General features: G+C 42.8%; 1 protein-coding gene across 6 annotated transcripts in view; it reads right to left on the bottom strand.

Moving 5' to 3' along the window:
• CUX1 (cut like homeobox 1) overlaps positions 1–26,451 on the bottom strand; it is a 398,832-nt gene that overhangs the window by 118,229 nt on the left and 254,152 nt on the right. For all 6 annotated transcript variants that reach the window (XM_075120956.1, XM_048824335.2, XM_075120957.1 and 3 more), the window contains exons 10-11: positions 18,476–18,580; positions 15,239–15,427 (exon numbers count right to left, since the gene is read on the bottom strand). In XM_075120956.1, the coding sequence (XP_074977057.1) occupies positions 15,239–15,427; positions 18,476–18,580 (294 nt within the window). The remainder of the gene's footprint in view (positions 1–15,238; positions 15,428–18,475; positions 18,581–26,451) is intronic.

The raw sequence follows: 26,451 nt of genomic DNA, 5'->3' as shown, positions 1-26,451 counted from the left end.
AGAGGGAAAGGGACAGAAATGACCAACCTGACGCAGCAACAAATGAAACAGGAAACAATCTTACAACACTAGCTAGGTATAAATGCCTCAACAGATTAGACAGCAAATAACCTGAGTACTTGGATAGCCCTGCTGACTTCAATTAGACTTCTTCAGAGGGTAAAGATAGCAAAGCTGGGTCTTATTAGACAAAACTTTATCTTGTAACTTTTTAGAATAGGGCAAACATATCAGGTAGAAAGACTGACTGAAGGAAAGAACTGCCAACCCAGTAATGAACTCATCATCATCACTGGTTCTCATGCCTACTATCAAAGAAACTAAACAAAAGTAGTCATATTTTCCATTTGACTCAATCTGCCCTTTTTTCTTCAACCACACAAATTTATGTGCATTACTAAGAAAAATCTCCAAGCCCTGAAAGGATACAAGGATAATTTAGACAATCTAGTAAAATATTTGCATTTGCGTCCAGTTACAGAACTTTTTCTTCTGAAACTCCAACATGGCTGGAATTTACCCCTTTTTCTTATAATCCACACTTTCCCCGTAGCTCCTACCAGGCATTTCTGTGGTCATTTCAGCCCTTCCTGGCATGTCAATTACTGTAATCTCTGTTTGCAAGATTTGGAAATTCTCTGCAAAACAGGAAATGGCCATCTGGTTCATCATGTTGCCCCTATCTTCCTGTTTTTTGATATCAGACTCTTCAATCCTCACTTGTATTTCTTAGACTAATTTACTTCAAATGTTCTCTCTTAGAATGTATTACATAGATATTTCTGTGTACCTGAAATAATTCTGCCAATTTCCTCTTTTTACTCCTTGTTTCCACATTGGAAAATTATGACAGTTTGATCAATTTTGCTACAATGGATTCAACGGAAGCGTTAATGAAAAAGAAATTATCCCATCCAATTAAAAAAACCCAGAGTCAAGTAGCAGGAGATGCTATTATGCCAGCTACCCATCAAGCAACATGTTCTAATGAATCATCATCACAGTGAATTCCAGGAAAGCAGAGCGAATTTTAACTTGTGGAACTCACAGCTGGAAAGATATTAATGAAGTGAGTAGCTTTTTACGAAGTTAAAAGAACCTTAGACAGGAAAATGAATAACCTCTATAGTTATTCTAGTTATGTGAAAAATAGTAAGAGCTATTGGGATTAAGACAAAACTTCCATGTGGCGTATTATGGCACATTTTGGAGCTTTCCTCTGAAGTAGCCAACAATAGCCATTAATCAAAGGAAGGATACTCTAACTAGTAGGACTAGAAGGATACCGGATTTTGTTCTTGTATAGCAATAACTATGCGTGAGTTTTTAACCCCTCTAACATAGCCATGCTGCCCTAAGGAAAACTTCAAAGGATATCCTGCACATTTTAAACAGGCTCTGTATAGAATGCCACCTCTTTACAAAAGTGTTGCACATTTGTGTAATCCTGATGTCCAAGATCATGCCAGTGACACTTCAGTTCCGTGAGCTTTCTGTAAAGCCAGATACAGCAACTCATAGGTGTAACCAACTGTTCAAGTTATAGCTTGACACTGTGGAAAGTGGCCTTAGTGCACCAGAGAATCTGGCTCAACATTTACAAACCAGACCTAGTCACTAGCACTGAAGCAGGGAGATGTAAATGAGCCAGCCAGCCCCTGAGGCTCGAGAAGGGATTCAGCTTTCAACCTTTCTAGGTGTTCTAAAAAGCCCTGCCAGTGTGTCTACTGAGAGGGCTACTGAATCAGAACATCCCACTTTGGCCATGTCTCTTTGCCAGCCATTTCTAACAACTTTGTTGATCCTTCTACAGCCAACACCCACTATCTGATACATTCATGTGATTTAAAACCTGGGGTGCATTACAATCCATCCTTCTTTTGATACTAGCTCTCAGATCCACAAACTTTGTGTTATTATATGACATACAGTGACAATCGAAAAGTAGACGACTGCCAAGTTACTCTGGCTTTAAGTACTGCAACAGAAAGCCATGTAATGGAGTGAATTAAAAATAGTAACACTAATAACAAGCTGGTTATTGCATTAGTTACTACTGTAGGGATATGCTAAGTAGGAAGGCCTTTTAGGGATACTTACCAAATACAAGATAACTAACATTACTTCCACTTGTAAGCCTGCCTTAATGTTACATGCAGTTTCATACAGTTATATTTCAGGAGGTTTTAAGTATAGATATGTGATTGTTATCATTGGCCAAAGCAACAAAACATTATCTACAGCTTTTGTTTTTGATGTGAAGATGTCTCCCTTAGAGCCTCAAACATACAGATCAATCTTATAACAGGATGGCAACACAGGAAGAGAGTAATATTGAAACAACTAAAATCCTTTGAACACTACAATAAAGCACATAGCAGGAGTGGCCAAACTTACTGGCCCTCCGAGCTGCATACGACAATCTTCAGAGCGCCGGAGCACACCTGCCAGGAGCCAGGGTTTCAGCCCAACTCCTGCTGAAGCTCCAAGCTCTGGCATGTGCACCTTGCAGGGCTGAAGCCCTGAGACCCTCCTCTCTGCTGGACAGAAGTTCCTACAACCCACCCCATTGCAAGGCAGAGGTCCCGAGCTCCCTCCACCCACTCTGATAGGTGGAGAATGGGGGCAGGGGGCAAAGGAGGTTTGCAAGCCACACTTTAATGGTAAAAGAGTCGCATGTGGCTCATGAGCCACAGTTTGGCCACCCCTGGCATACAGCCATTGTTCCCAAGGGGAAAACCCCATAATTAATATGGAGATCGCTGCCAAGGAAATTTTGCACTTTATACTTTTTAATAAACAATACAATCTGTATGTAATTAGACCATTTAGGTATTTGGCATCTCCCCAGCCAATCATTATTGTAAAACCGTATTAGTGTGGTAATTGTCTCAAACAACACTGGAAACCGCACAGAGCAAAGAACAATAAAAGGTTCAAACTGTGAAACAATCTGAAGGAACTAATCTCTTGTTCTAAATATCAACCTGGTTAATTCAGACAAAATAAAATGTGTTTTAATGTCCCCCAAAGTCTAAAAATACTCCAGTCAGAAGGATACAAATGTGCTGGTGGCAGTGAAAAATATTTCTACAAAGTAGCTTAGAAAACGTCATCTTATCAAGAAATCAACTTGCATTTATTATACAAAAGAACATACAAATACCAAGTGTCAGAGTGCCCACTAGATTGTACCTTTTCCTAAAATATTTTAAAAATAATAATTAAATTATTATTAAATAAATAATTAAAACTGCTCTCTTTTGTTAGACTTGCATAGGATATGTTAGAGGGGTTAATAGTTAAATAATGCAATCTAAAAGATAGTTAGTTATCACTTAAAATCAAAGAGCACACACACAAATAGTCAATTAACCTAGGTCATTTGGTGCCAGGGAGACAGGATCTCTTGGCTAACTAGGGCTACTACATTTTTGCTGGATAGTGGGGAAGTTCTGACTCCAACTGACAAGGGGTTAAGACAGTTACAGTCAGAAAAGTCTTGATACTAGTGGACAGATTCTGATGATTACATCAGATGAAGATAACGAAGCAATAATTTTGAAAGACACTGGAAGTATTGCTGAATTGTTTCATTAAACCACACAGTATTAAAGAATTCCCCCAAGATATGGATAAAGAACACTACTTTCATCTGTAAAACTGATTCATTTTTTGTGAAGGCGACCATTAAAATCTTAGCTATTTTAGAAGCACATGCTTTATAATCAAAATTTAAGGTCTACAAAACACTATTTTGACACGGTTCTGTGTAGAACAGAGTTCAGATCTCAGCTTTACTAGCATCAAAGAAAAGACAGGTAAATTACATAATAATAATAACAATAATAATGTCACAGATAGGGACAAAATGGCACAAACATGATAAATCAGATAGAATCAAGGTATCAAAAATCATCACTGAGAACCAAAATATTAGCTTTAGCTGAACAAACCTGTGAGAATAGATATGAAGATTACTGAAATGAAAGTCAGAGTTGCTCTGTCACCAGCTCTGATAAAGGACCAATCTTAGTCCCACTAAAGTTAATGGCAAAACTCTTACTGACCTTGATCAGAGCATGATCCAATTGTAACGGTGTAAGTTAAACACGTGGGTTCAAGCTATTTTGTCTAAAAAGCTTTATGAAAAGATTCGCAATAGCGGAATAGCCAGAGAAAATGTATCCCTCAAGAACAGCCCAGTTCCTTCGTCTCTCCACAGAAGTGATGCAAAAACAATGACAGATTGGCAGAGACTGATACCATCTTTACTGCTACCGGCAACAAGCGAGACCTGGTAGATTTTTATTTCCTCTACTGAACTTTCATGACAATTTTGCAAGGATGTCTTAGAACATACAGCAAGTGTACTGAGTTGAAGAATTTAAATTCCATCCCTAAAATACATTTTTCCACATAAACTAAACTACAACACAATAGAGCCTGTACCCTCTGAAGAATGTCAGATTTAGAACAATGTGTCAAGGTTTGCAAACGAGAGCCGAGGCAATTTGATATAGTACAGGGGCAAACTTTTTGGCTCAAGGGCCAAATCTCGGTGGGGAAATTGTATGCAGGGCCATGAAGCAGGGGGTTGAGGTGCGGGAGGGAGTGCGGGGTGCGGGAGAGGCTCAGGGCAAGGGGTTGGGGAGCAGGAGAGGTGCGGCAGGAGACTCAGGTCAGGGGGAGCTCAAGGCAGGGGGTTGCGGTGCAGGAGGGGTTCAGGGTGTGGGCTCCAGCTGGCACCACTTACCTCGAGTAGCTCTGGGGTGGCAGCGGCACGCAGCAGGGCTAAGGCAGGCTCCCTGCCTGCCCTGGCCCTGTGCCGCTCCCGGAAGTGGCCAGCAGGTCCGCAGCGGCTCCTGGGAGTGAGGTGGGGCACACAGCTCTGCCGCACGCTGCCCTCGCTTGTGGGTACCACCCCCGAAGCTCCCATTGGCCATGGTTCCCTATTCCCGGCCAATGGGAGCTAATGGGGGCAGCACAGAGCTCTCTGTGCCCCTCTCCCCCCGCCCTCCCGGGGCCACAACAACACGGTGCTGGCTGCTTCCGGGAGCGGCATGGGGCCAGGGCAGGCAGGGAGCTTGTTTTAGCCCCGCTGTGTCATGGGGCTGGCAATCTCGTGGGCCAGATTAAAAGCCCTGATGGGTTGCATCCAGCCCGTGGGCTGTAGTTTGCCCTCCCCTGATATAGCAGGGCTAGAGAAACTTACACAGTAACTGCCTAAACCATGGCTGGCTTAAGTTGGCGCTATCAGCCTCTGACTTTCAGGAATGCTAAAACTAGAAATCTTTAACAAAATAGCTAAATTAACTTCATTTACTATTTACAGCTTATAGCTGGTAGAACAATGAAAGAGACAGAAGGTAGAGGAAACTGATTCAAAACAGATGTCAGGAAAACATTTCTCATGCTTACTGACAGATCAGAAATGTGTGGAATGGTGCACAAAGACAGACAGTGGAAACAAAAGAAAATGGGGTCATTCAAGAAACACTTAGATATACCATCCTTGTGGTTTTCAGGAAAGTGCTACTGACTGATATACAGAAGGCCCAGGACTGGGATACTAGCTACAAATTAGGTACTATCTTGGGGAAAACAGACAAAAATTAAAAATATGCTCTAATAAAGTTAAAAAGCTTCCTTTCAATCCTCATGCTTTCTTGTGTCTGTGCATCCAAAGAAGGCAAGTCCCTTTTCCAATGGGAGAAAAAAACCTGGTTGGGTGCATTTACAGGTTGACTGCTGAATGACAGATGTCCCTGACAAAACTGTGATACTGAATGAAGGCATGGCTGAGAGAGTTTTAAGTCCTGACAGGATTTGTTGTGTGATTTTTGGTTTGGTTATTTTTCAGACATATACATGGTTTTTCAATTATCCTAATTACAGTAATTTTACTGTTCTATGAAAAAATATTATTCAGAAAGAATCTGCACTAAAAATAACAATACATATAAAATCTGAACTTAAAATAGAACTGGAAACAGGCAGAGTGAGTTCAACAACAACAAAAAGTCATTAATTAAAACAAACCCCACAAAATGTCAACAAAACTACATTCTGAAGAAATGACTAACTCAACACAAGGAAAAAATAGTTATTAACTTTCTGTAACTGTTGTTCTTACAGATGTGTTGCACAAGTCCATTCCACTCTAGCTGTGTGCACACCTCAAGCAAAGTTGCTAGAAATTTTCCCCTCAGTGGTACCCGACTGAGCACCTCAAGCACCCTCTGCTTCCACGTGCTGATCGCACCAATGTAAAGTGTCAACCCAACCTGGGGCCCCTTCAGTTCCCTCTGATGTAGAGGGGCAAAAGGATGGTTTGTGGAATGGACATGGGCAATGCATCTTAAAGAACAATAGTTATGGAACGTTAATAGCATCTTTTTCTTTGAGTGACTGCACATGTGCATTCCACTCTAGATGACTCACATGCAGTTGAATGGGTGGAAGGATCGGAGTTCATGGACACGCAGAACAACTTGGTCAAAATTGGCATAATCTCTAGAATGCTGAGTGATGGCATAATAGGAGGAGAACGTGTGCACCAATGACCAGGTCGCTGCTTTACAACTGTACTGAAAAGGGATCTGTGCTAAGAATGCTTGAGACTCTGTTGAACGAGCAGTCAGGACAGCTGGCAGTGAAACACCGGCCTGACTGTAACAAGTGTGAATACGTGAAGTAATCCAGGACGAAACTGTCTGTGAAGAGATTGGGACACCTTTTCATCCTGTCAGCCACACTGCGAATAGTTGGGTGAACACTCAGAATGGTTTAGTTCTTTTTAGGTAGAATGCTAGGGCTCGTCTAACATCCAATAAGTGAAGACATTGTTCATTCCTATTTGCATGTGGCTTTGGGTAGAAGACAGGTAAGTAGATTGCCTGATTGCTATGAAATTGTGAAACCACTTTTGGGAGGAAATGGGTGAGGACGTAAATATATATTCTCTTTAAAGAAGAATGCGTAGAGAGGCTCTGATGAGAGGGCAGGGAGCTCCGACACCCTTCTGACCAAAGTGATACCTACTAAGATTTTTCCAGGAGAGGTATAATAAGGAGCACATTGTCAAAGGTTCAAACGGTGTTCCCATAAGCTTTGAACAAGTTCAGGTTCCAGAGAGGAATGAGCTCTCTTACTTGAGGGTATAACCTTTCTAGGCCTTTTAGGAATCGGACAGACATGTCATTTGAAAAAACAGACCGGTTATCTACCCTGGGGTGAAAAGCGGATATTGCTGCATGGTGAACCTTGATAAAGGAGATTGCTAAGCCTTGCTGTTTTAGGTGCAATAGATACTCGAGTATGTCTTGTATGGATGAACACATGGGCGAGACTCCACAGTGGGATACTCAAACAGAGAGCCATTTCTACTTTGAGAGGTAAGTAGCTCTGGTGGAAGGCTTTCTACTACCTAGTAGGACCTGATGAACTTGCTCCAAGCAAGGTTGCTCTCTGGGATTTAGCCATGGAGCCTCCAGGCTGTTAGATGAAGGGAGCTCAGGTTCAGGTGGAGCATCCAACTGTGGTCCTGGGAAATCAGGTCCAGGTGCAATGGATTGGACTTGCCACTGAGAAATCTAGAAGAATGGGAGAACAACAGTTGGTGAGCCCATGCTGGGGCTATCAGAATAACATGGTCCCAGTCCTGCTTGATCTTTTGCATCACTCTGCATGAGCGAAAAAGGGGAAGACGTATAGTAAAGATGTTCCGTCCAAGGTAGTAGAAAGGCGTCCATGATAGAATCTGCACTGTGTCCGCATAGGGAGCAGAACTGGTGAGACTTCCTCTTGTACCTGTTCACAAACAGGTCTGTCCGGGAAGTCCCCCATTGCTGGTAAATGTCTCTTGCCACATCTGGGCAAAGGGACCACTTGTGGTGACTGGAGAAAGACCTGCTGAGGCAATCTGCCAAGTCCTTTTGTGTTCCCAGATAGTAAGAGGACTCGAAGTTGGTTGAGTGGGCTATGCGAAACTCCCATAGCTGCACTGCTTCTTGACAAAGGAGGGAAAAGCAAGCTCCTCCTTGCCTGTTGAAGTAAAACATGGCTGTAGTGTTGTCCATGGAGAACAGCCAAGTTTCTGCCCATAATGTGAGGCAGAAAGGCCTGACAGGCCAGGAAAACCCGCTCTGAGTTCTCTGACATTGATGTGAAGAGAAAGTTCCACCGCAGACCAGCAGCAGATTTTTTCTGAGGGGCCCCTGGTGAGCTCCCCATCCTACTGCTAGCACATCTGAGACCAAGGACATTGACGGTTAAGGTTGTATAAAGGGAACGCCCGCACAACCATGAGCGGGTCCAACCACCAACTGAGAGAGATGAGGTACCATGAGTACAGTGTCCAAATGGTGGTGGTTTGGCGAGGCCAGCCACATCTGGAAGAGTCTGAGGCACGTTGCGTGTTGTACCACATGTGAAAATGAGGCCACATGACTTAAAAGTCTCATACAATTTGGGCTGTTGTGATTAGATGGCCTTTAAGGTGTGTTATCAGGGATCCAACTGAATGAAAACACCCTTCTGGGAGGAAGGCCCTGGCCTGAGTACAGTTGAACGCCACCCCAGTGAACTCTAACCTGTGCACTGGAGCAAGGGCAGACTTTTCTGTATTTATTAGAAGGCCTAGGGTGAGTTGGACACCACCTGAGCCTTGGATTGGCCCTTGACTAGCCAGTCATCTAGACAGGGGTGCAGGTCTACCCATAACCTCCTATGGAAAGCTGCCACTACTGCCATGCCTATTGTGAACACCCATGAATCCGCAGACAGACTAAATGGGAGGACCGTGAATTGGTCGTGTGAGTGGTTCACTATAAATCAGAGGAAACATATGTGTCCTTGGTATATTGATATATAAAAATAGGCGTTTCTTAAATCTAGGGCAGCGTACCAATCCCCAGGATCCAGGGAGAGGATAATGGATATCAGGGTGACCATGGGGAACTTTATTTTCTAGAGATAGTTGATGAGCTTCTGGAGCTCTAAAATGGGTCTGAAACCTCCTTTGGCTTTTGGGATTAGGAAATAACGGGAGTAGAACCCCTTCCCTCTTAAATTCCGTGGAACCTCTTCCACACTTCCCACATGAAGGAGAAGCTGAACCTTCTGAACCAGAAGTTCTTTGTGAGAGGCGTCGTGAAGAGGGTCAGGGAGGGGTAGAAATAAACTGGAACGCGTGCTCAACACTCAATGGTCCATGGTGATATAGGACCACATACTGAAAAGTATGAAAGTCGGCTTTCATAGAATCATAGAATATCAGGGTTGGAAGGGACCTCAGGAGGTCATCTAGTCCAACCCCCTGCTCAAAGCTGGACCAATCCCCAACTAAATCATCCCAGCCACGGCTTTGTCAAGCCTGACCTTAAAAATATCTAAAGAAGGAGATTCCACCACCTCCCTAGGTAACACATTCCAGTGTTTCACCACCCTCCTAGTGAAAAAATTTTTCCTAACATCCAACCTAAACCTCCCCCACTGCAACTTAAGACCACTACTCCTTGTTCTGTCACCAGCTACCACTGAGAATAGTCTAGATCCATCCTCTTTGGAACCCCCTTTCAGGTAGTTGAAAGCAGCTACCAAATCCCCCCTCAACCTTCTCTTCCGCAAACTAAACAATCCCAGTTCCCTCAGCCTCTCCTCATAAGTCATGTGTTCCAGTCCCCTAATCATTTTTGTTGCCCTCTGCTGGACTCTCTCCAATTTTTCCACATCCTTCTTCTAGTGTGGGGCCCAAAACTGGACACAATACTCCATATGAGGCCTCACCAATGTTGAATAGAGGGGAACGGTCACGTCCCTCGATCTGCTGGCAATGCCCCTACATATTCATCCCAAAATGCCATTGGCCTTCTTGGCAACAAGGGCACACTGTTGACTCATATCCAGCTTCTTGTCCACTGTAACCCCTAGGTCCTTTTCTGCAGAACTGCTGCCGAGCCATTCGGTCCCTAGTCTGATTCTTCTGTCCTAAGTGCAGGACTCTGCAAATGTCCTTGTTGAACCTCATCAGATTTCTTTTGGCCCAATCCTCTAATTTGTCTAAGGCCCTCTGCATCCTATCCCTACCCTCTAGGGTATCTACCGCTCCTCCCAGTTTAGTGTCATCTGCAAACTTGCTGAGGGTGCAATCCACACCATCCTCCAGATCATTTATGAAGATACTGAACAAAACAGGCCCCAGGACCAACCCTTGGGGCACTCCACTTGATACCGGCTGCCAACTAGACATGGAGCCATTGATCACTACCCGTTGAGCCCGACAATCTAGCCAACTTTCTATCCACCTTATAGTCCATTCATCCAGCCCATACTTCTTTAACTTGCTGGCAAGAATACTGTGGGAGACCGTGTCAAAAACTTTGCTAAAGTCAAGGAACAACATGTCCACCGCTTTCCCCTCATCCACAGAGCCAGTTATCTCATCATAGAAGCCAATTAGATTAGTCAGGCATGACTTGCCCTTGGTGAATCCATGCTGACTGTTCCTGATCACTTTCCTCTCCTCTAAGTGCTTCAGAATTGATTCCTTGAGGACCTGCTCCATGATTTTTCCAGGGATTGAGGTGAGGCTGACTGGCCTGTAGTTCCCAGGATCATCCTGCTTCCCTTTTTTAAAGATGGGCACTACATTAGCCTTTTTCCAGTCATCCGAGACTTCCCCCGATCGCCATGAGTTTTCAAAGATAATGGCCAATGGCTCTGCAATCACATCCGCCAACTCCTTTAGCACTTTCGGATGCAGCGCATCCGGCCCTATGGACTTGTGCTCATCCAGCTTTTCTAAATAGTCCCGAACCACTTCTTTCTCCACAAAGGGCTGGTCACCTCCTCCCCATGCTGTGTTGCCCAGTGCAGCAGTCTGGGATCTGACCTTGTTTGTGAAGACAGAGGCAAAAAAGGCATTGAGTACATTAGCTTTTTCCACATCCTCTGTCACTAGGTTGCCTCCCTCATTCAGTAAGGGGCCCACACTTTCCTCAACTTTCTTCTTGATGCTAACATACCTGAAGAAACCCTTCTTGTTACTCTTAACATCTCTTGCTAGCTGCAACTCCAGATGTGATTTGGCCTTCTTGATTTCACTCCTGCATGCCCGAGCAATATTTTTATACTCTTCCCTGGTCATTTGTCCAATCTTCCACTTCTTGTAAGCTTCTTTTTTGTGTTTAAGATCAGCAAGGATTTCACTGTTAAGCGAAGCTGGTTGCCTGCCATATTTACTATTCTTTCTACACATCGGGATGGTTTGTCCCTGTAACCTCAATAAGGATTCTTTAAAATACAGCCAGCTCTCCTGGACTCCTTTCCCCCTCAAGTTATTCTCCCAGGGGATCCTGGGCATCAGTTCCTGGAGGGAGTCGAAGTCTGCTTTTCTGAAGTCCAGGGTCCGTATTCTGCTGCTCTCCTTTCTTCCCTGTGTCAGGATCCTGAACTTGACCATCTCATGGTCACTGCCTCCCAGGTTCCCATCCACTTTTGCTTCTCTGACTAATTCTTCCCAGTTTGTGAGCAGCAGGTCAAGAAGAGCTCTGCCCCTAGTTGGTTCCTCCAGCACTTGCACCAGGAAATTGTCCCCTACACTTTCCAAAAACTTCCTGGATTGTCTGTGCACTGCTGTATTGCTCTCCCAGCAGATATCAGGGTGATTGAAGTCTCCCATGAGAACCAGGGCCTGTGATCTAGTAACTTCTGTGAGTTGCCAGAAGAAAGCCTCGTCCACCTCATCCCCCTGGTCCGGTGGTCTATAGCAGACTCCCACCACTACATCACCCTTGTTGCTCACACTTCTAAACTTAATCCAGAGACACTCAGGTTTTTCTGCAGTTTCATACTTGAGCTCTGAGCAGTCATATTGCTCCCTTACATACAGTGAAACTCCCCCACCTTTTCTGCCCTGCCTGTCCTTCCTCAACAGTTTATATCCATCCATGACAGTACTCCAGTCATGTGAGTTATCCCACCAAGTCACTGTTATTCCAATCACATCATAATTCCTTGACTGTGCCAGGACTTCCAGTTCTCCCTGCTTGTTTCCCAGGCTTCTTGCATTTGTGTATAGGCACTTGAGGTAACTCGCTGACCGGTCCCTCTTCCTCAGTATGAGGCAGGAGCCCTGCCCTCTCGTGCGCTCCTGCTCCCTCCCGGTATCCCACTTCCCCCAGGGCTTTAGTCTCCTTCCCCTGCTGAACCTAGTTTAAAGCCCTCCTCACTAGGTTAGCCAGCTTGCTTGCGAAGATGCTCTTCTCTCTCTTAGTTAGGTGGAGCCCATCTCTGCCTAGCACTCCTCCTTCTTGGAACACCATCCCATGGTCAAAGAATCCAAAGCCTTCTCTTCGACACCACCTGCGTAGCCATTCGTTGACTTCCACGATTCGACGGTCTCTTCCCAGGCCTTTTCCTTCCACGGGGAGGATGGACGAGAAGACCACTTGCACCTCAAACTCCTTTATCCTTCTTCCCAGAGCCACATAGTCTGCAATGATCCGCTCAAGGTCATTCTTGGCAGTATCATTGGTGCCCACATGGAGAAGCAGGAAGGGGTAGCGATTTCAAATAAAGGAGAAACAGGATCTGGAAAAATTAGAAAACATCCAGCGGAGGGCAACAAAAATGATTAGGGGACTGGAACACATGACTTATGAGGAGAGGCTGAGGGAACTGGGATTGTTTAGTCTGCGGAAGAGAAGAATGAGGGGAAATTTGATAGCTTCTTTCAACTACCTGAAAGGGGGTTCCAAAGAGGATGGATCTAGACTGTTCTCAGTGGTAGCAGATGACAGAACAAGGAGTAATGGTCTTAAGTTGCAGTGGGGGAGGTTAAGGTTTGATATTAGGAAAAAAAATTTTCACTAGGAGGGTGGTGAAACACTGGAATGCATTACCTAGGGAGGTGGTGGAATCTCCTTCCTTAGAAGTTTTTAAGTTCAGGCTTGACAAAGCCCTGGCTGGGATGATTTAGTTGGGGATTGGTCCTGCTTTGAGCAGGTGGTTGGATTAGATGACCTCCTGAGGTCCCTTCCAACCCTGATATTCTATGATTCTATGATCTGGTATCATGGGAACTGGTACAGAGTCCTTGAGTGTCCCATCGAAACACCAGCTTAGAACCCCTTGGATGTCTCAGGGTGGGGGTGGGGAGGCATTGACACTGAGGTAGAAGACGGTGGTGGCCTACACCTAAAACCCCTTCTCTGCGGATCCTGACTGGCAGCTGGGGCAGAGAACCAGATGGGCTGTTGAAGTCTGTAGTACTTCCTTGAAGGAGCTGGTATGTACAATGCCAGAGACTTAAGGATCATCCTGGAGTCTTTTAGACTATGAAACTTCACATCAGTCTGATCTCAAAAGTGCGAAGTTCCTTCAAAAGGTAGGTCCTGACGGGTTTGCTGAACCTCCTGTGGGAGTCCTGAGAACTGTAGCCACGAACTCCTGCACATGGTCACTGCCGAAGTCAGAGACCTGACTGCAGAGTCAACTGCATCCAAAACAACTTGCAACCTCGCCACTGATTTTCGCTCATCCACCAGTGAAGAGAACCCTTGCCTAGCATCTTGTGGGAGCAAGTCCTTGAATTTCTGTATGGAGTCCCACATATTAAAATCATACCTTCCCAGCAGTGTCTGCTGGTTTGAAATTCTGAGTTGTAACTCCCCAGTAGGATAACCTTTCCGACTGAACACATCTAATGTCTTTGAGTCTTTTGATTTTGGGGCTGCACCCTGATGACCCTGCCTTTTTCTCCCATTAGCAGCAGCTAGCACCAGGGATTCCTGGGAGGAGAGGAATGGATGCACAGGAACTCATAACCCCGGCAGGAGCAAAGTATTTTTGTTCAGCCCTTTCTGACAAAGGGAATGGGACGTGGAGATCTGCCACAAGGTCTTAACAAGGTCCATAATGGCCTCATCGACAGGCAGGGCTATTTCTGAGGGGCCCGTAGCAGCTAAAATGTCAACCAGGCTATTGGAGGACTCTTTCACTTCCTTCACCTGTATGCCCAGACTTAAGACCACCCTCTTCAACAAGACTGGTGCCATGATGAAGATGCCTTCACTGAGGACAGCATAGCCAGCTTCCCTTTTGATGGTAGCAAAGGGCATGGTACTGAACAATGACAGGATCCAGTGGGTTCCCTCCTGTCCACAGGCACCGATAACACCAACTCTTGAACTGCCAGTGATACTGGTATCTGACTGCAGCAAACGCCTCTGGTGTGGTCATGCTGTGCAGCAGATGTAGACAGCTCTTCTGGTACCGGATTGGATGGTGCCTACATAGGCACCAAAGTGAACGGTGCCAACTTTTGTGGTACCGAGGCAGAGGAGTGCTTGGTTTAGATTGCACTCTAATCTGATTCCCATGCCTGGCTGTCTTTGGTGCCAGGGATCGCCTCTTCTTGACTGTCTCTGTCTTGTGCCCTTTCCTTGGCACTAGGGATGGTGATCGGTGCCAGGACTTTGGTACGATAGAAGGAGTACTCCTTACTGACACTGAGGCATTCAGTGCAGAATCCAATTGGCTTGGCTGAAATGGAGGTCTCAGTGCTGCCTCCATGAGCAAAAATTTTAGCCTGGCCTCCCGGTCCTCCTCCTCCAAAGCTTAAAGTCCCTACAGATCTGGCAATGGTCCCCCTCGTGAGCTTCTTCCAGGCACTTCAGGCAGCTTGAGTGCAGGTCACTCAGCAGCATAGCCTTGTTGCAGGAGGCACACGGCTTAAAGCCCTGTGACCAAGGCATGCCTCGGAACCGGGGAACAGATAAAACTCCACTAAAACACTAAGTTACAGAACTTCACTAAAATTAGCTATAAGTGACTAAAAACTGACTACAACTAACTATATACATAAAGAAAAAGACCACTGAGAGAGCTTCTAAAAGTAAGTATAGCAGTTCCAGTGACTGTCACAGGCAGTAAGAAGGAATTGAGGGGCCGCGGGTTTGGCTGGATGCTTTATACCAGCGCTACCAAAGTGTGGCAGCAGAGGGCGCTCAAGCTGCCCGACAGGTACCACTGACGGAAAAAATTGCAGTGACTGTGCTCGGGCATGGACACACCTAGAGTTGAATGTACATGTGCAATCACTTGAACACACTGTGCCACTCACAACTACAATGGATGATGGAATCTGCACTAGTGAACTAGTGCATGTTTACCTAAGAGTCCTACTCTGAATAAGGAATGAGCAAACTGTGCTGAATGCACAACTGATCCTTACTTTAAGTGTGCTGTTCTTGGCAGTCAGCTGCTGCTCCAGCTGTGATATCTGGCTGGTGGAGTTCTCACGAAGTTTGGTGAGGCTGCCTTGGAGTCTCTGGACATCTTCTACGAGCTGGGCAATTTCACGTTCTTTTGCAGCCAGTTCCACCTCCAAGCTAGATCGCGTCAGCACCTCTATGGCCTGCTCCTAATGTGAAAGAAATAACATTATACCATATCAATACAGGCAACGTGCTCAAACAGGAGGCAGTTTGGTCAGGACCAAGCATGGAACTGGAAGTCAGAAACTCCTGATAGAGAGAACAGATTTAGCTACACCACATGGGTGTTGGGAAGACCCAGGAGTTAATATCTACATGGTGCTTTGAAGATACAAAATGCTCTATTTAACATTATTGAATATTATTAATAATAGTACTTCTGGTAATGAAATCTTGTGCTTTAAAAATAATCAGATAGTATGCCATTTCAGAAGAATGGGGGGGAAATGTTTGACCTATAAATTACAATCTGGGTCAGACCAATGGTCCATCTAGCCCAGTAACCTGTCTTCTCACAGTGGCCAATGCCAGGTGCTTCAGAGGGAATGAACAAAACAGGCAAACATTCCCTGTTATCCACTCCCAGTTTCTGGCAATAGCCATTGATGGGCCCATCATCCATGAACTTATCTAATTCTTTTTAGACCCCCCCCCCCCCACTATAGTTTTGGCCTTCACAGCATCCCCCCCGGCAATGAGTTCCACAGGCTAACTGTGCGTTGTGTGAAGAAGTACTTTCTTTTGTTTGTTTTAAACTTTCCTCCTATTAATTTCATTGGGTGACCTCTGGTTCTTGTGTTATTTGAAGGAGTAAATAACATTTCCTTATTCACTTTCTCTGTTTCGCTCACGATTTTATAGACCTCTATCATATCCCCCCTTAGCTGTCTCTTTTCCAAACTCAGTAATCCCAATCTTTTTAATCTCTTCTCATATGGAAGATGTTCCATATCCTTAATCATTTTTGTTGCCCTTCTCCGTACCTTTCCCAATTCTAATATATATTTCTTGAGATGGGGTCATCAGAATTGCCCATAGCATTCAAGGTTTGGGCATACCATGGCACATCCCCATTATTGTGGCTTCCTAGATGCCAATAGCTCCCAGGACAGTGAGGCAGGAACTAGGAGGGAGAAAGAGCTATGTTTTATCTTTTTCACCTAAGTTTTATGGGACCAGATAGGGCCTGGGTAAAGTAGACTTGCACCCCTGACCCCACCCCATTCAATCTCAACTTCTTCCCCAGAAAACAGACCATATAGAGAGGTCAAGTATTGTGCTGTGGAAGCAGCTTCCATGCAGAATTGGAGCAAATCCTTGTGCAGAAGGGATACTGCATGTTTAGATCTAGGGAGCATGATCTAGCCCAATACTTGGTGCTTATATAGCAATCTTCATTCAGAGGCTGCTAAGCACCTTTACAAACTTTAAGGAATAGATCTCACAATATGCTGAGGTAGGTAAGTACTCCTTTTACTAATGGATGAAGTGGGCCACCCATACGGCGAGCGACATTCCAAAGCTCACACCATGAGTCAGTGGCGAAAACCCAATCCATAAATGTTGACACCTAGTCCCTCTTGTTACAACAAATGACACTGCCAGATACTGGATACCTATGTATTTTCCAGAATAGAAATAACTAAGTGCCTTTTCCATATCTTCCCAAACACTTAGCTTGATTTCCAGCGTCTACATACTAGTGTCGTATCTCATACAGAAAGGTAGAAATCTGAACAGCAGTTAATAATGCCCTCCTATTACAGTGAATTATACTTTTTATCTTGAAAAAACCCTCTAATTTGCTTGCATGAAACATCATAAATTGTGTAACTGTCTACTGCATATCTCTATTGAGATCAGAACACAAGTTTGAAATAAGACAGATAATAATCATTTTCATCCTGCAGTAGTTGTCATATTAAATACGAATGAGGTGCAAAAGTAGTATTGAACACAAGAAAAACCTAATGCTAAAATAAAAAGGCTAGAATATAAACTGGGAAGAGACCGGTAATTCAAAGTTAAGGCTAATATTTTGACTTTTTATTTATGCTGTTAGGCCTTGATTCTGGTCTAGTTAACTTCAGTGAGAATATCACTGGGCACTTAAAACAGTCTTTAGGCTTTTTGGTTTGTGACACAACTGTACCAAAAAGTACTTTTAAGGCAACTATGTATTCTTCTGTCTGATATCGAGCAGTGAATGTATTTGGTTCAAAATAAAAAAGTAGCATATCAGGAATAATTTTTGTTAAATTAGTCAGTTGCAATCAGAGCCAGTTTTCCATTTTTTTAAGGTAACCACCACCTACTATTCATCTGGATAGGCTAAACTCAAAAGGAATTTTCCTTTCAAATATGACAGGTTTCAGATCATGGTTATTAATCCAGAAAAATTCTGAGGAATGTAATACTATGTGCCTGGAAGGTCGAACAGGCAAAGGGATAGTGTAAACAATCTCCAAAAACAAAACAAGTACACCTATTTCATTTTAAAATACTTTAGGAAGACCCAAAAAAACAAAAAGTCAATACAAATAAGAAAGAGAACACATAATATATCAGTTTGTTAACTTTTTCCTATTTCCTTATGAACTAATTTATCATAGCAGAAGGAGATATTCAGTGAAAAAGATACCACATAGTCTGAAACGTTATTTTTAAACTTTCTTCTAGAACTATATTCTAAGAACAATATGACACTAGGTAATGCTCCGATAGGCCACTAGTACAATTCTTTGTTGGTTGAAATCACTTGGCCTACCCTACAGCCTCATGCCTCACTATGTACCCAACGCATGTGTTAATAACCTATTAATGCAAGCCCTGTTGTATGGCATTGCTCAATTTATTTTTCTGCTGTCGCAGCGTCTATCAACTCGAAAGAATCTTTGATAGCTGCTGCTATCTGTCTGGACTCCCTGAGCAGTTGCTGAATGAGTGCTGCCCAGCTCATACTAGCATCCAAAGAGCAGATGGGATTTCCACTCCTGTCCCCCGTCTTCGACTGCCTCCAATCTCAGTGAATAGCTTGTCCAACAAAAATGTAACCAACTTTCAATTTCCAGGAACACAATTCTGTTTCAGCTAAAATATTAGTCCAAACAGATATTTTAACTGTGAGCATAAATTGAAAGAGCTGGACTGCAGGAATGTCAGAAACCTGTAAGAGTAGGTAAATATTTTCTCACCACATCAGGTGCCTTCTGGATCTGTGTAGCAAGCTGGAGAGATTTGTTAGCTGACGAGAGCTGCTCCCTTAAGGTTTCTGCCTCTCTCTGAGCCACCTCTGCCCTCTGAAGGAAATGAAAAGGGGTGAAAAGAGAAAGTACATTCAGTTTAACAACTGACAATTATTACAAGAACATTCATCAATTCATGCCTGACTGACTATAATTGATTTTCCTAAACACTGAACCTAATAAATGTTAGGAAAAATACATAGAATGTGATGGATTTTTATTTTAAACAGTACAAGGAGGAAATAATTGAGCGATTATGACAGTAATTTAACGCTAGGAGCAAGGAATCCCCTGCTGATACTAATGCTGTGGCCCACTGAATTTCCCAGACTGAATAAATACAAGTGGAAATGGAGACTTTTTATTCAATTTCTTTCTATTCTTCTACACCAAGCAGATTTTATTGCAGGATTCCTCATGGGAATAATTCTCACGGAAAACACTGAATTAAAAGACATTCTGGCTATTCTCCCTAAAATATACAAATGCTTTGGGTTATCTTTCCTCAGCAATTATTTGCCAAAAAGTGAATTGTGAAGTTTTGTCCATTTCAGATGTTCTATTTATGTAACAATGTTTAACCCCTCCAAAGCCAACAACTTTGTATAAATCAGATACCAGCTACCGACAATTTCAGCAATATCTGATAAGCTTTTGGGGGGCAGGGACTTTTTGTTCTTTTTGTTCTGTTTGTACAGTGCACAATGGGGTCCTAACCATGATTGGGGCTCCCAGGAACTACTGCAATATAAATAATAATTAAAAAGATTAAAAAACCCATAGGTTTCAGGGGAAAGAATGTTCATACAGGAGTTTGGGTGGCAATTGGTGGATCACAGGTGACTTCAGAGAGCATGTGGGAGAAAAAGTGCTTTCTACCACCTGTTCTCAAGTTCCAATTAAGAAAAACAGCACAAAAATCTAATTATTTTTTACAGCACACCCCTCTTTTGGATTATTAGAAGTAAAAATTATTCTTATCCACCCTAATTATTACCTGCTCCATCCGGTCCCACCAATTAAAATATCACTCCTCTTCCAGTACAAATCAACTACAATCATCTTTTATGCCCACTGCTCAGACCATATTGCTCCTTTTTCTGAATCCCTGAGCTGGTTCAGTCCTGCCTCCAGATGAAGCACATGATACTAACAATCACTCTAAAGACTGTGCAATGCTGCCCCTATCTACACTGCAAATCTTGTCTGTTATCCAACTTGTCCCCTTTACTATGCCAATGATGTGCTCCCTTTATTTTCTTCTCCCACTCTCACCTTCATGCTTTCTTCTACACATCCCTTTACACCTGGAACGATCCTCCTATTTCTGTGAAACATACTCCCTCCCCTCATCAATAAATCCTTCCTGCAAGGTCCACAAACTAACAAAAACAAAGCCTATATCCTTTTTCTTGGTGTCACCTGTATTTTTTGTCTGATCATTGTCTGACTTTCAAATTATAAGTGACACTGAGCAGCAAATGTGTTTTAATTCAGATCTCATTCAGCATACTATCAGGAATTAAATATGTAATTTGTGATACTTTCTTGCAACATTTTGATGATTTTGCATAGGTTTCACAATAGTTGTTGAGAACAAATGTGGAATTGTACAAGTTCTAATAACTAGTACGAGACACTTAATCAGCGTACCATATGTGTGATGCATGAAAAGATGCCTGAAGCAGTCTTTTTCTGGTAATACTATTCCTCACTAAAGGGAAACTAAACTGGTTTCCATAGGTGGATAAAGTTGGGAGGGAAAACTGGATTAGCAAGTCTTATTGGGATAATTTATTTTCTCTCATTTACATTAGATGAATGTGAGAAAATATCAGAGGGGTAGCCATGTTAGTCTGTATCCACAAAAACAATGAGGAGTCCAGTGGCACCTTAAAGACAAGCAGATTTATTTAGGCATAAGCTTTCATGAGTAAAAAACCCCACTTCTTCAGATGCATGGAGTGAAAATTTCAGATACAGCCATAGATATATTGGCACATGAAGAGAAGGGAGTTACCTTACAAGTGGAGAATCAATGTTGACAAGGCCAATTCAGTCAGGGTGGATGTGGGCCACTCCCAATAATTGATGAGGTGGTGTCAATACCAAGAGAGGGAAAATTGCTTTTGTAGTGAACCAGCCACTCCCAGTCACTATTCAAGCCCAAATTAATAGCGTCAAGTTTGCAAATAAATTGTAGCTCTGCAGTTTCTCTTTGAAGTCTGTTTTTGAAATTTTTTTTTGTCGAAGGATGTCTACTTTTAAATCTGTTATTGAATGTCCAGGGAGATTGAAGTGTTCTCCTACGGGCTTTTGTATGTTACCATTCCTGATGTCTGATTTGTGTCCATTTTTACATAGAGAAGAATAAATAAATAAAAAGAAATTAAATAAATAATAAAAGTTTCCCTCTTTTGGTATTGACACCTCCTCATCAATTATTGGGGTGGCCCACATCCACCCTGACTGAACTGGCCTTCTCAACACTGGTTCTCCACTTGTAAGGTAACTCCCTTCTCTTCATGTGCCAATATATCTATGGCTGTATCTGTAATTTTCACTCCATGCATCTGAAGAAGTGGGGTTTTTTACTCATGAAAGCTTATGCCTAAATAAATCCGCTTGTCTTTAAGGTGCCACTGGACTCCTCATTGTTTTTGAGAGAAAATATTTATCCAATAATTGCTAAATAGCTACTGCAAAACAGAACAAGTTACTACACTGTGTTGTTACTACATCTAGTGTTGTATAAGTAATGGGTTTTGCACCCTTAAGCAATTCTGCTGATGGCTTCCATTCATAACAGCATTGTTTTGAGAATCTATTCACTCTGCATGCAAATAAACCACAGAGGATATTTCTAATAGATATTACATCTGCATATACTGTAAGCTGTCAGCTGCCCTTCCTTCCCACATAGTTTCCCTAGCCAATTTAGCACATCTGTTGTAATCTTGTGAATAATAAATATTAAACAAGATTTCATACTATGCATTGCTATGAAAGAAATCAACAAACTTCAGACAACTCTGATTGGAAAATATGGAAAAATATGTTTTTTGTTTTTAAGACTATATGCTCTTCAGGGTAATGACTGTGGATGCCTCAGCATTTGAAAAGCACTTAGTAAACTTCTGGGTGCTCCTGCAATATAAATAATAAACTTACCATACAAAAAACTGTGGAAAAAGAACGTTAAGGTTGCAAAATCAAACACTCAAAAGTTGGAAATGCCACAATAAGGCTTCCTGTGCAATCTTAGTTGACCTCCCCTTGTGCATACGCATTATGATACAATCTTCAGTTGCATGATCACGCGCTCCCCCCGCCCGCCCCCCAAAGGACTCATGCCTGAATCAGTGCACAGAAGGCATGGTGCTCAACAACTAAGCAATTATTCAATATTTTATTTTATCCTTGTTGTTCAATGATTAGCCCTGTTACTTATTTACTGCTCAGTATTCAAAGTCTGCTCTGAATAGTTATTCATTTCCTCATAGGTTTTTCTATGGCTTTTGTCACTATAATATCTGAATGCTTCACAAAAGTAATGTATTTTCACTCATCCCCTGAAAGAGGAATGGGTATTATCCCAATTTTATACATGGACAACTGAGGCACACAGAAATTAAAGTAAAAATTATTCACTAATTTTTGGTGCTCAATTTTGGACAACTAGAACCTGATTCTTCAGTTTACTTTACATTCCATAGCACAGGGGTGGCCAACCTGTGGCTCCGGAGCCACATGCAGCTTTTCAGAAGTTAATATGCGGCTCCTTGTACAGGCACCAATTCCAGGGCTGGAGCTACAGGTGCCAACTTTCCAATATGCCAGGGTCTGCTCACTGCTCAACCCCTGCCCCTGCCCCCACTCCACCCCTTCCTGCCCCCTCCCCTAAGCCTGCAGTGCCCTCGCTCCTTCCCCACCACCCCCGAGACTCCTGGACGCCACGAAACAGCTGATCGGGGGGGGGGGGGGTGCAGGGAGGGAGAGGGAGGCACTGATCAGTGGGGCTGCCGGGGGGCAGGAGGCGCTGGGAGCAAGGGGAGGGGCTGATGGGGCTGCTGATGTATTACTGTGGCTCTTTGGCAATGTACATTGGCCACCCCTGCTATTGCACATTGTAGGTTCATAGGACAGTTCCCACTGACTTCAGCTGCAGCGATGAGTACTCAACACTTCCGCAAATTAGACTTGAGGGTCTCAAGGTGGACATCAGGAAATGAGGAACACACAATTAGTGGCCATCTATGACAAGTTTGGCTTAAATGATTTGCCCACCACCACACTTCTCCTCTGGTAGAGGTTTGGATAAAATCCAGTTCTCTAGGGGAGCATTCAACTGTCTTAACTACCTTTCTCTTCCTGCAGTCCCCTGCCTCATTCACTATAAACCTTCCAACTTCTGCCACAAACGAAGCATGGGTCCTGCAGTCAATGGCCTCCTTCATTACACAACCCTGATTTCTCCATAGAACACAATCCTGTCCTCTGAATAAGGCACTTGTCCTGTGGAAAAGGGGAATATGTCCCAGTCTTCTACCCACCTTGACTCCCAGTCCCTGTTTCCTTGTCCATCCAACCCAGTCTTTCCCTCCCTTCGTTGCTAGCTTCCATTTCCAGTCTCCAATCACAGTTTGCTCCATGCTTCCCCGACGCCAGCAGGGGGAACATCGAGAGCAAAGGAGAGTCTCTCTGCTATCAGTTCCGGTGCCCAGCACCAAAGCAGCCTATATCAACCAGAAGCAGAAATTGCAAGGAAAGTCCTGCTCAGCCTGCATCCCCAAGTTGGAGAGTACTCAGTATTGACAGAATCAGAGAATTTAGTTGCCAAACTATAACAAGTCTCAACTGAGGATGTACAAACTGAGATTTCTCAGAGGCTTAAACAGACCAAACTTGGAAATTTTTTTGCCACAGGAACAACAGATTGCACATCCTTGATACAAAGGACACCTGCCTTTGCCAAGCTTCAGGTCCCAGCTCCGAAGCATGGAGGCAGTAGAGCTTCTTACCAAAACAGTTACAAGAATTTTAACATGGGAAAAACATTTTCCCATATCTCATTCTCAGAAATGGCTGTGCAGTTTTTGCTGAAAGTTAGGGGACAAAAATCAGCCTGAGCCAAATACCCAGCCTGGGAAACTTCTGTCCAAACTGTTAAGTGTTTGGCAAAGTTCAAAACACGGCGTCTTTTAATGAGAAGTGTCAGTTAAGTCAGTATAGATATCACTAACAGCTCTGCCTATACTAATTTAATCTACAGTAATAGATAGCTGTGCCTATTCGTGCTCAAGTGCCTGGCTTCTTTCATAAATATCTTAAATAAAAGACTGCCCACACCATCAGAAATGAGCAGTGGAAGTCCGTCACACTGCTAACATTGAGAAAGACCATCCTCATTCTCCATGCATCCAATGAAACTGTATTTTTGGATACTTCAGTCATGAATCTTCTCTGTTCCATGTAGCTAATATTTTAGCACAGAATTCTCTCATTTCCTTTACTATAATATGTAAATACCATACTGCTTAGTAGTGAAGCCAATTAATAGGTCATGATCATTTGCCATGTGCATTTCATTTTTTAAAAAATGTGTGCAATGTACTTAGTGTAACTTATTTTTGTAGCGCTTCATGACAGGATAAAGATCATGAATGGAGTATAATGTTAATTTGATCAAAGACCAGAGATATGATTGGAAAAATGGGATACTTTATTTAAAGATGTTTCCCCTCAGAGTTCTATCAGTTAAATTGTCCTTTCTTATATACATACAACACGTAGCAAACACTACTACAAACACTAAAGTGTAATGCATATTACCAGGAGTAGCTCTGTTGAAACTAATAGATCTAGTTATGGCCTGCTAGGGTCTGCAGTATAGGGCCCTCTGTTTGTAGACCATCCCACAGCAGCCATGTTCTTTTCGAGCATCTAGTTGACTAAGGCATATGAGTGGAATATGCTTCATTTTCCCCCCTAACTTTTCAACCATTTTGAAGCCTTAGTCTGCATCAAGTTTCACAGAAAAGGAGAGAGAGTTATCAGAAAATCAGTGACATGAAAAACTCTCCAGGGCTTTGGCACCTATTTTTGCAGCATTGGAGAATTATATAAACAACATCAAACAGAAGAGCTTGGGTTGTCTTCAGTCTCGTCTTCAGGCTATTCAATTTTCCTTTTCTCACTGAAACACTGCCAGGTAAATGTGCTTCCAGTTGGAAGCCGAGCTTTTACAGGAGACTCCTAGACATCTATGAAAATAATATTAAACATACTTTGCAATTAGATAGCACTTTCCATGCAACAATCTCAACACACACTTTTCTTCTTCTGTGGATTCTCTGTTACTGGAGGTTTGCATCTATGGTAGCGCATTCTCTACAATCTTCTGCTAATCCCGTTGTGGATAAATAGTCTTTTTGATCTACCCAGGATACCACACTGTCCATCCAATATCATCTTTCTCTGCCTTGTGTTCTTCTGTCAGTAATTTTCCTTTGCAGTGAATGAAAACATGCACTGCCCACTGAGCGCCTTAAAATGTGCCCTGAAAATCCAATCTTTCTTTTCATAAGATCTCTGACTAGTGTTTGCTGACCAATAATTTTCTGTTGGTTAGATATTTTCAGAATTCTTCTATAACATTATAATTTGAAGTACTGTAGCCCTGGTTTACACTACAAATTTATGTTGGCAGAACTATGCTGCTCAGGATTTTCTATACCCCTTAGCAATGTAGTTATACTGACCTAATCCCTGGTGTAGACAGCACCATGTCGATGGGAGGACGTCTCCACTGCAGAACTATAAGTACAGACAACCCTGTCATTTCTTATTCCTGAGTGTCTGAATGTCCACGTTTCACAGCTATAATTTAACACTTTATAAGTTTTTAAGAGTCAGAATTTAGTCTTCAGCATTATGTCCCTTCTCTTTACAATTTACATGCTGCACTTTACAAAGGTGACTTTCATCATTTCTCTTTTACAGATGGTGAAATTGAGGCACAGGATCAAATGACTGGTGCAAATACCACCAGACCTCATCAGATGGTGTAAACCAGTGGTACCCAACTTTATTACATGGGAGGGCCAGATAAACCTAGGCACAATCTCGTGTGGGCCACATTCTACATATTTTAATAAGATTTAAAGTCTCCTGTAATGATTTACCTTTTAAGTTCAGCTTGTTTTGTATGTATTTAGATAGGTTGTTTCTATGTGTAGTATTGTCTATTTACACACTCATGTAAACTAAAATTATGTAAACACGATGATAAAACACTAATGAATTAGCCGTTACTATACTGTGTTGAAGGAGGCCGCAGGCCTTATGAAATGCTCTGATGGGCCATGATGGGCTGTAGGTTGGGCACCCTGGTGTAAATGATTTACGTTAGCTGCGGATCTAGCCATAGTGAGTTGAAGAGTCAGAAACAGAATCCAGATATTCTAATGTTAGCTGCATCAGCCTTGGTGCAGATGAAAGAATCGTGCTGAGTTAACAATACTATCTTCATGGTGAATAAAAACAGGAACACGTTGTCATCATTGTGGTTGCTACCATCAGTTGTGGAACAAATTTTTTTTTGTCCGATATCCATCCTTTGCATATATGCTGTTGTCAGTGTTGTTAACTGAACAAGGAGAAATATCACTCCATATATTGGTCTGATACATGCATATTTCCTAGCAATTGTGCTTAGTTGGAAATATAAATCAAGACAATTTTCCAGCATGATCTGTTAGAGCTAGAAGGAGATTATACTCAATTAAAAAAACAGAAAACTGTTTCTGCCAAAATAATTTCATTTTCCTTATGCTTCTAGGAAAAGAAAAATTTTGTTTTTGCTTATACTTGCTATAGCAGACACAGTGGTTTTTACGTTTTAGTATTCTTTTGTTTCAACTATT

The sequence above is a fragment of the Caretta caretta genome, chromosome 17 (assembly GCF_965140235.1).
Source record: "Caretta caretta isolate rCarCar2 chromosome 17, rCarCar1.hap1, whole genome shotgun sequence".
NCBI lineage: Eukaryota > Metazoa > Chordata > Testudines > Cheloniidae > Caretta > Caretta caretta.
Note: the sequence above shows the minus strand (reverse complement) of the source record. Positions and strands in the feature narration are given on the sequence as shown.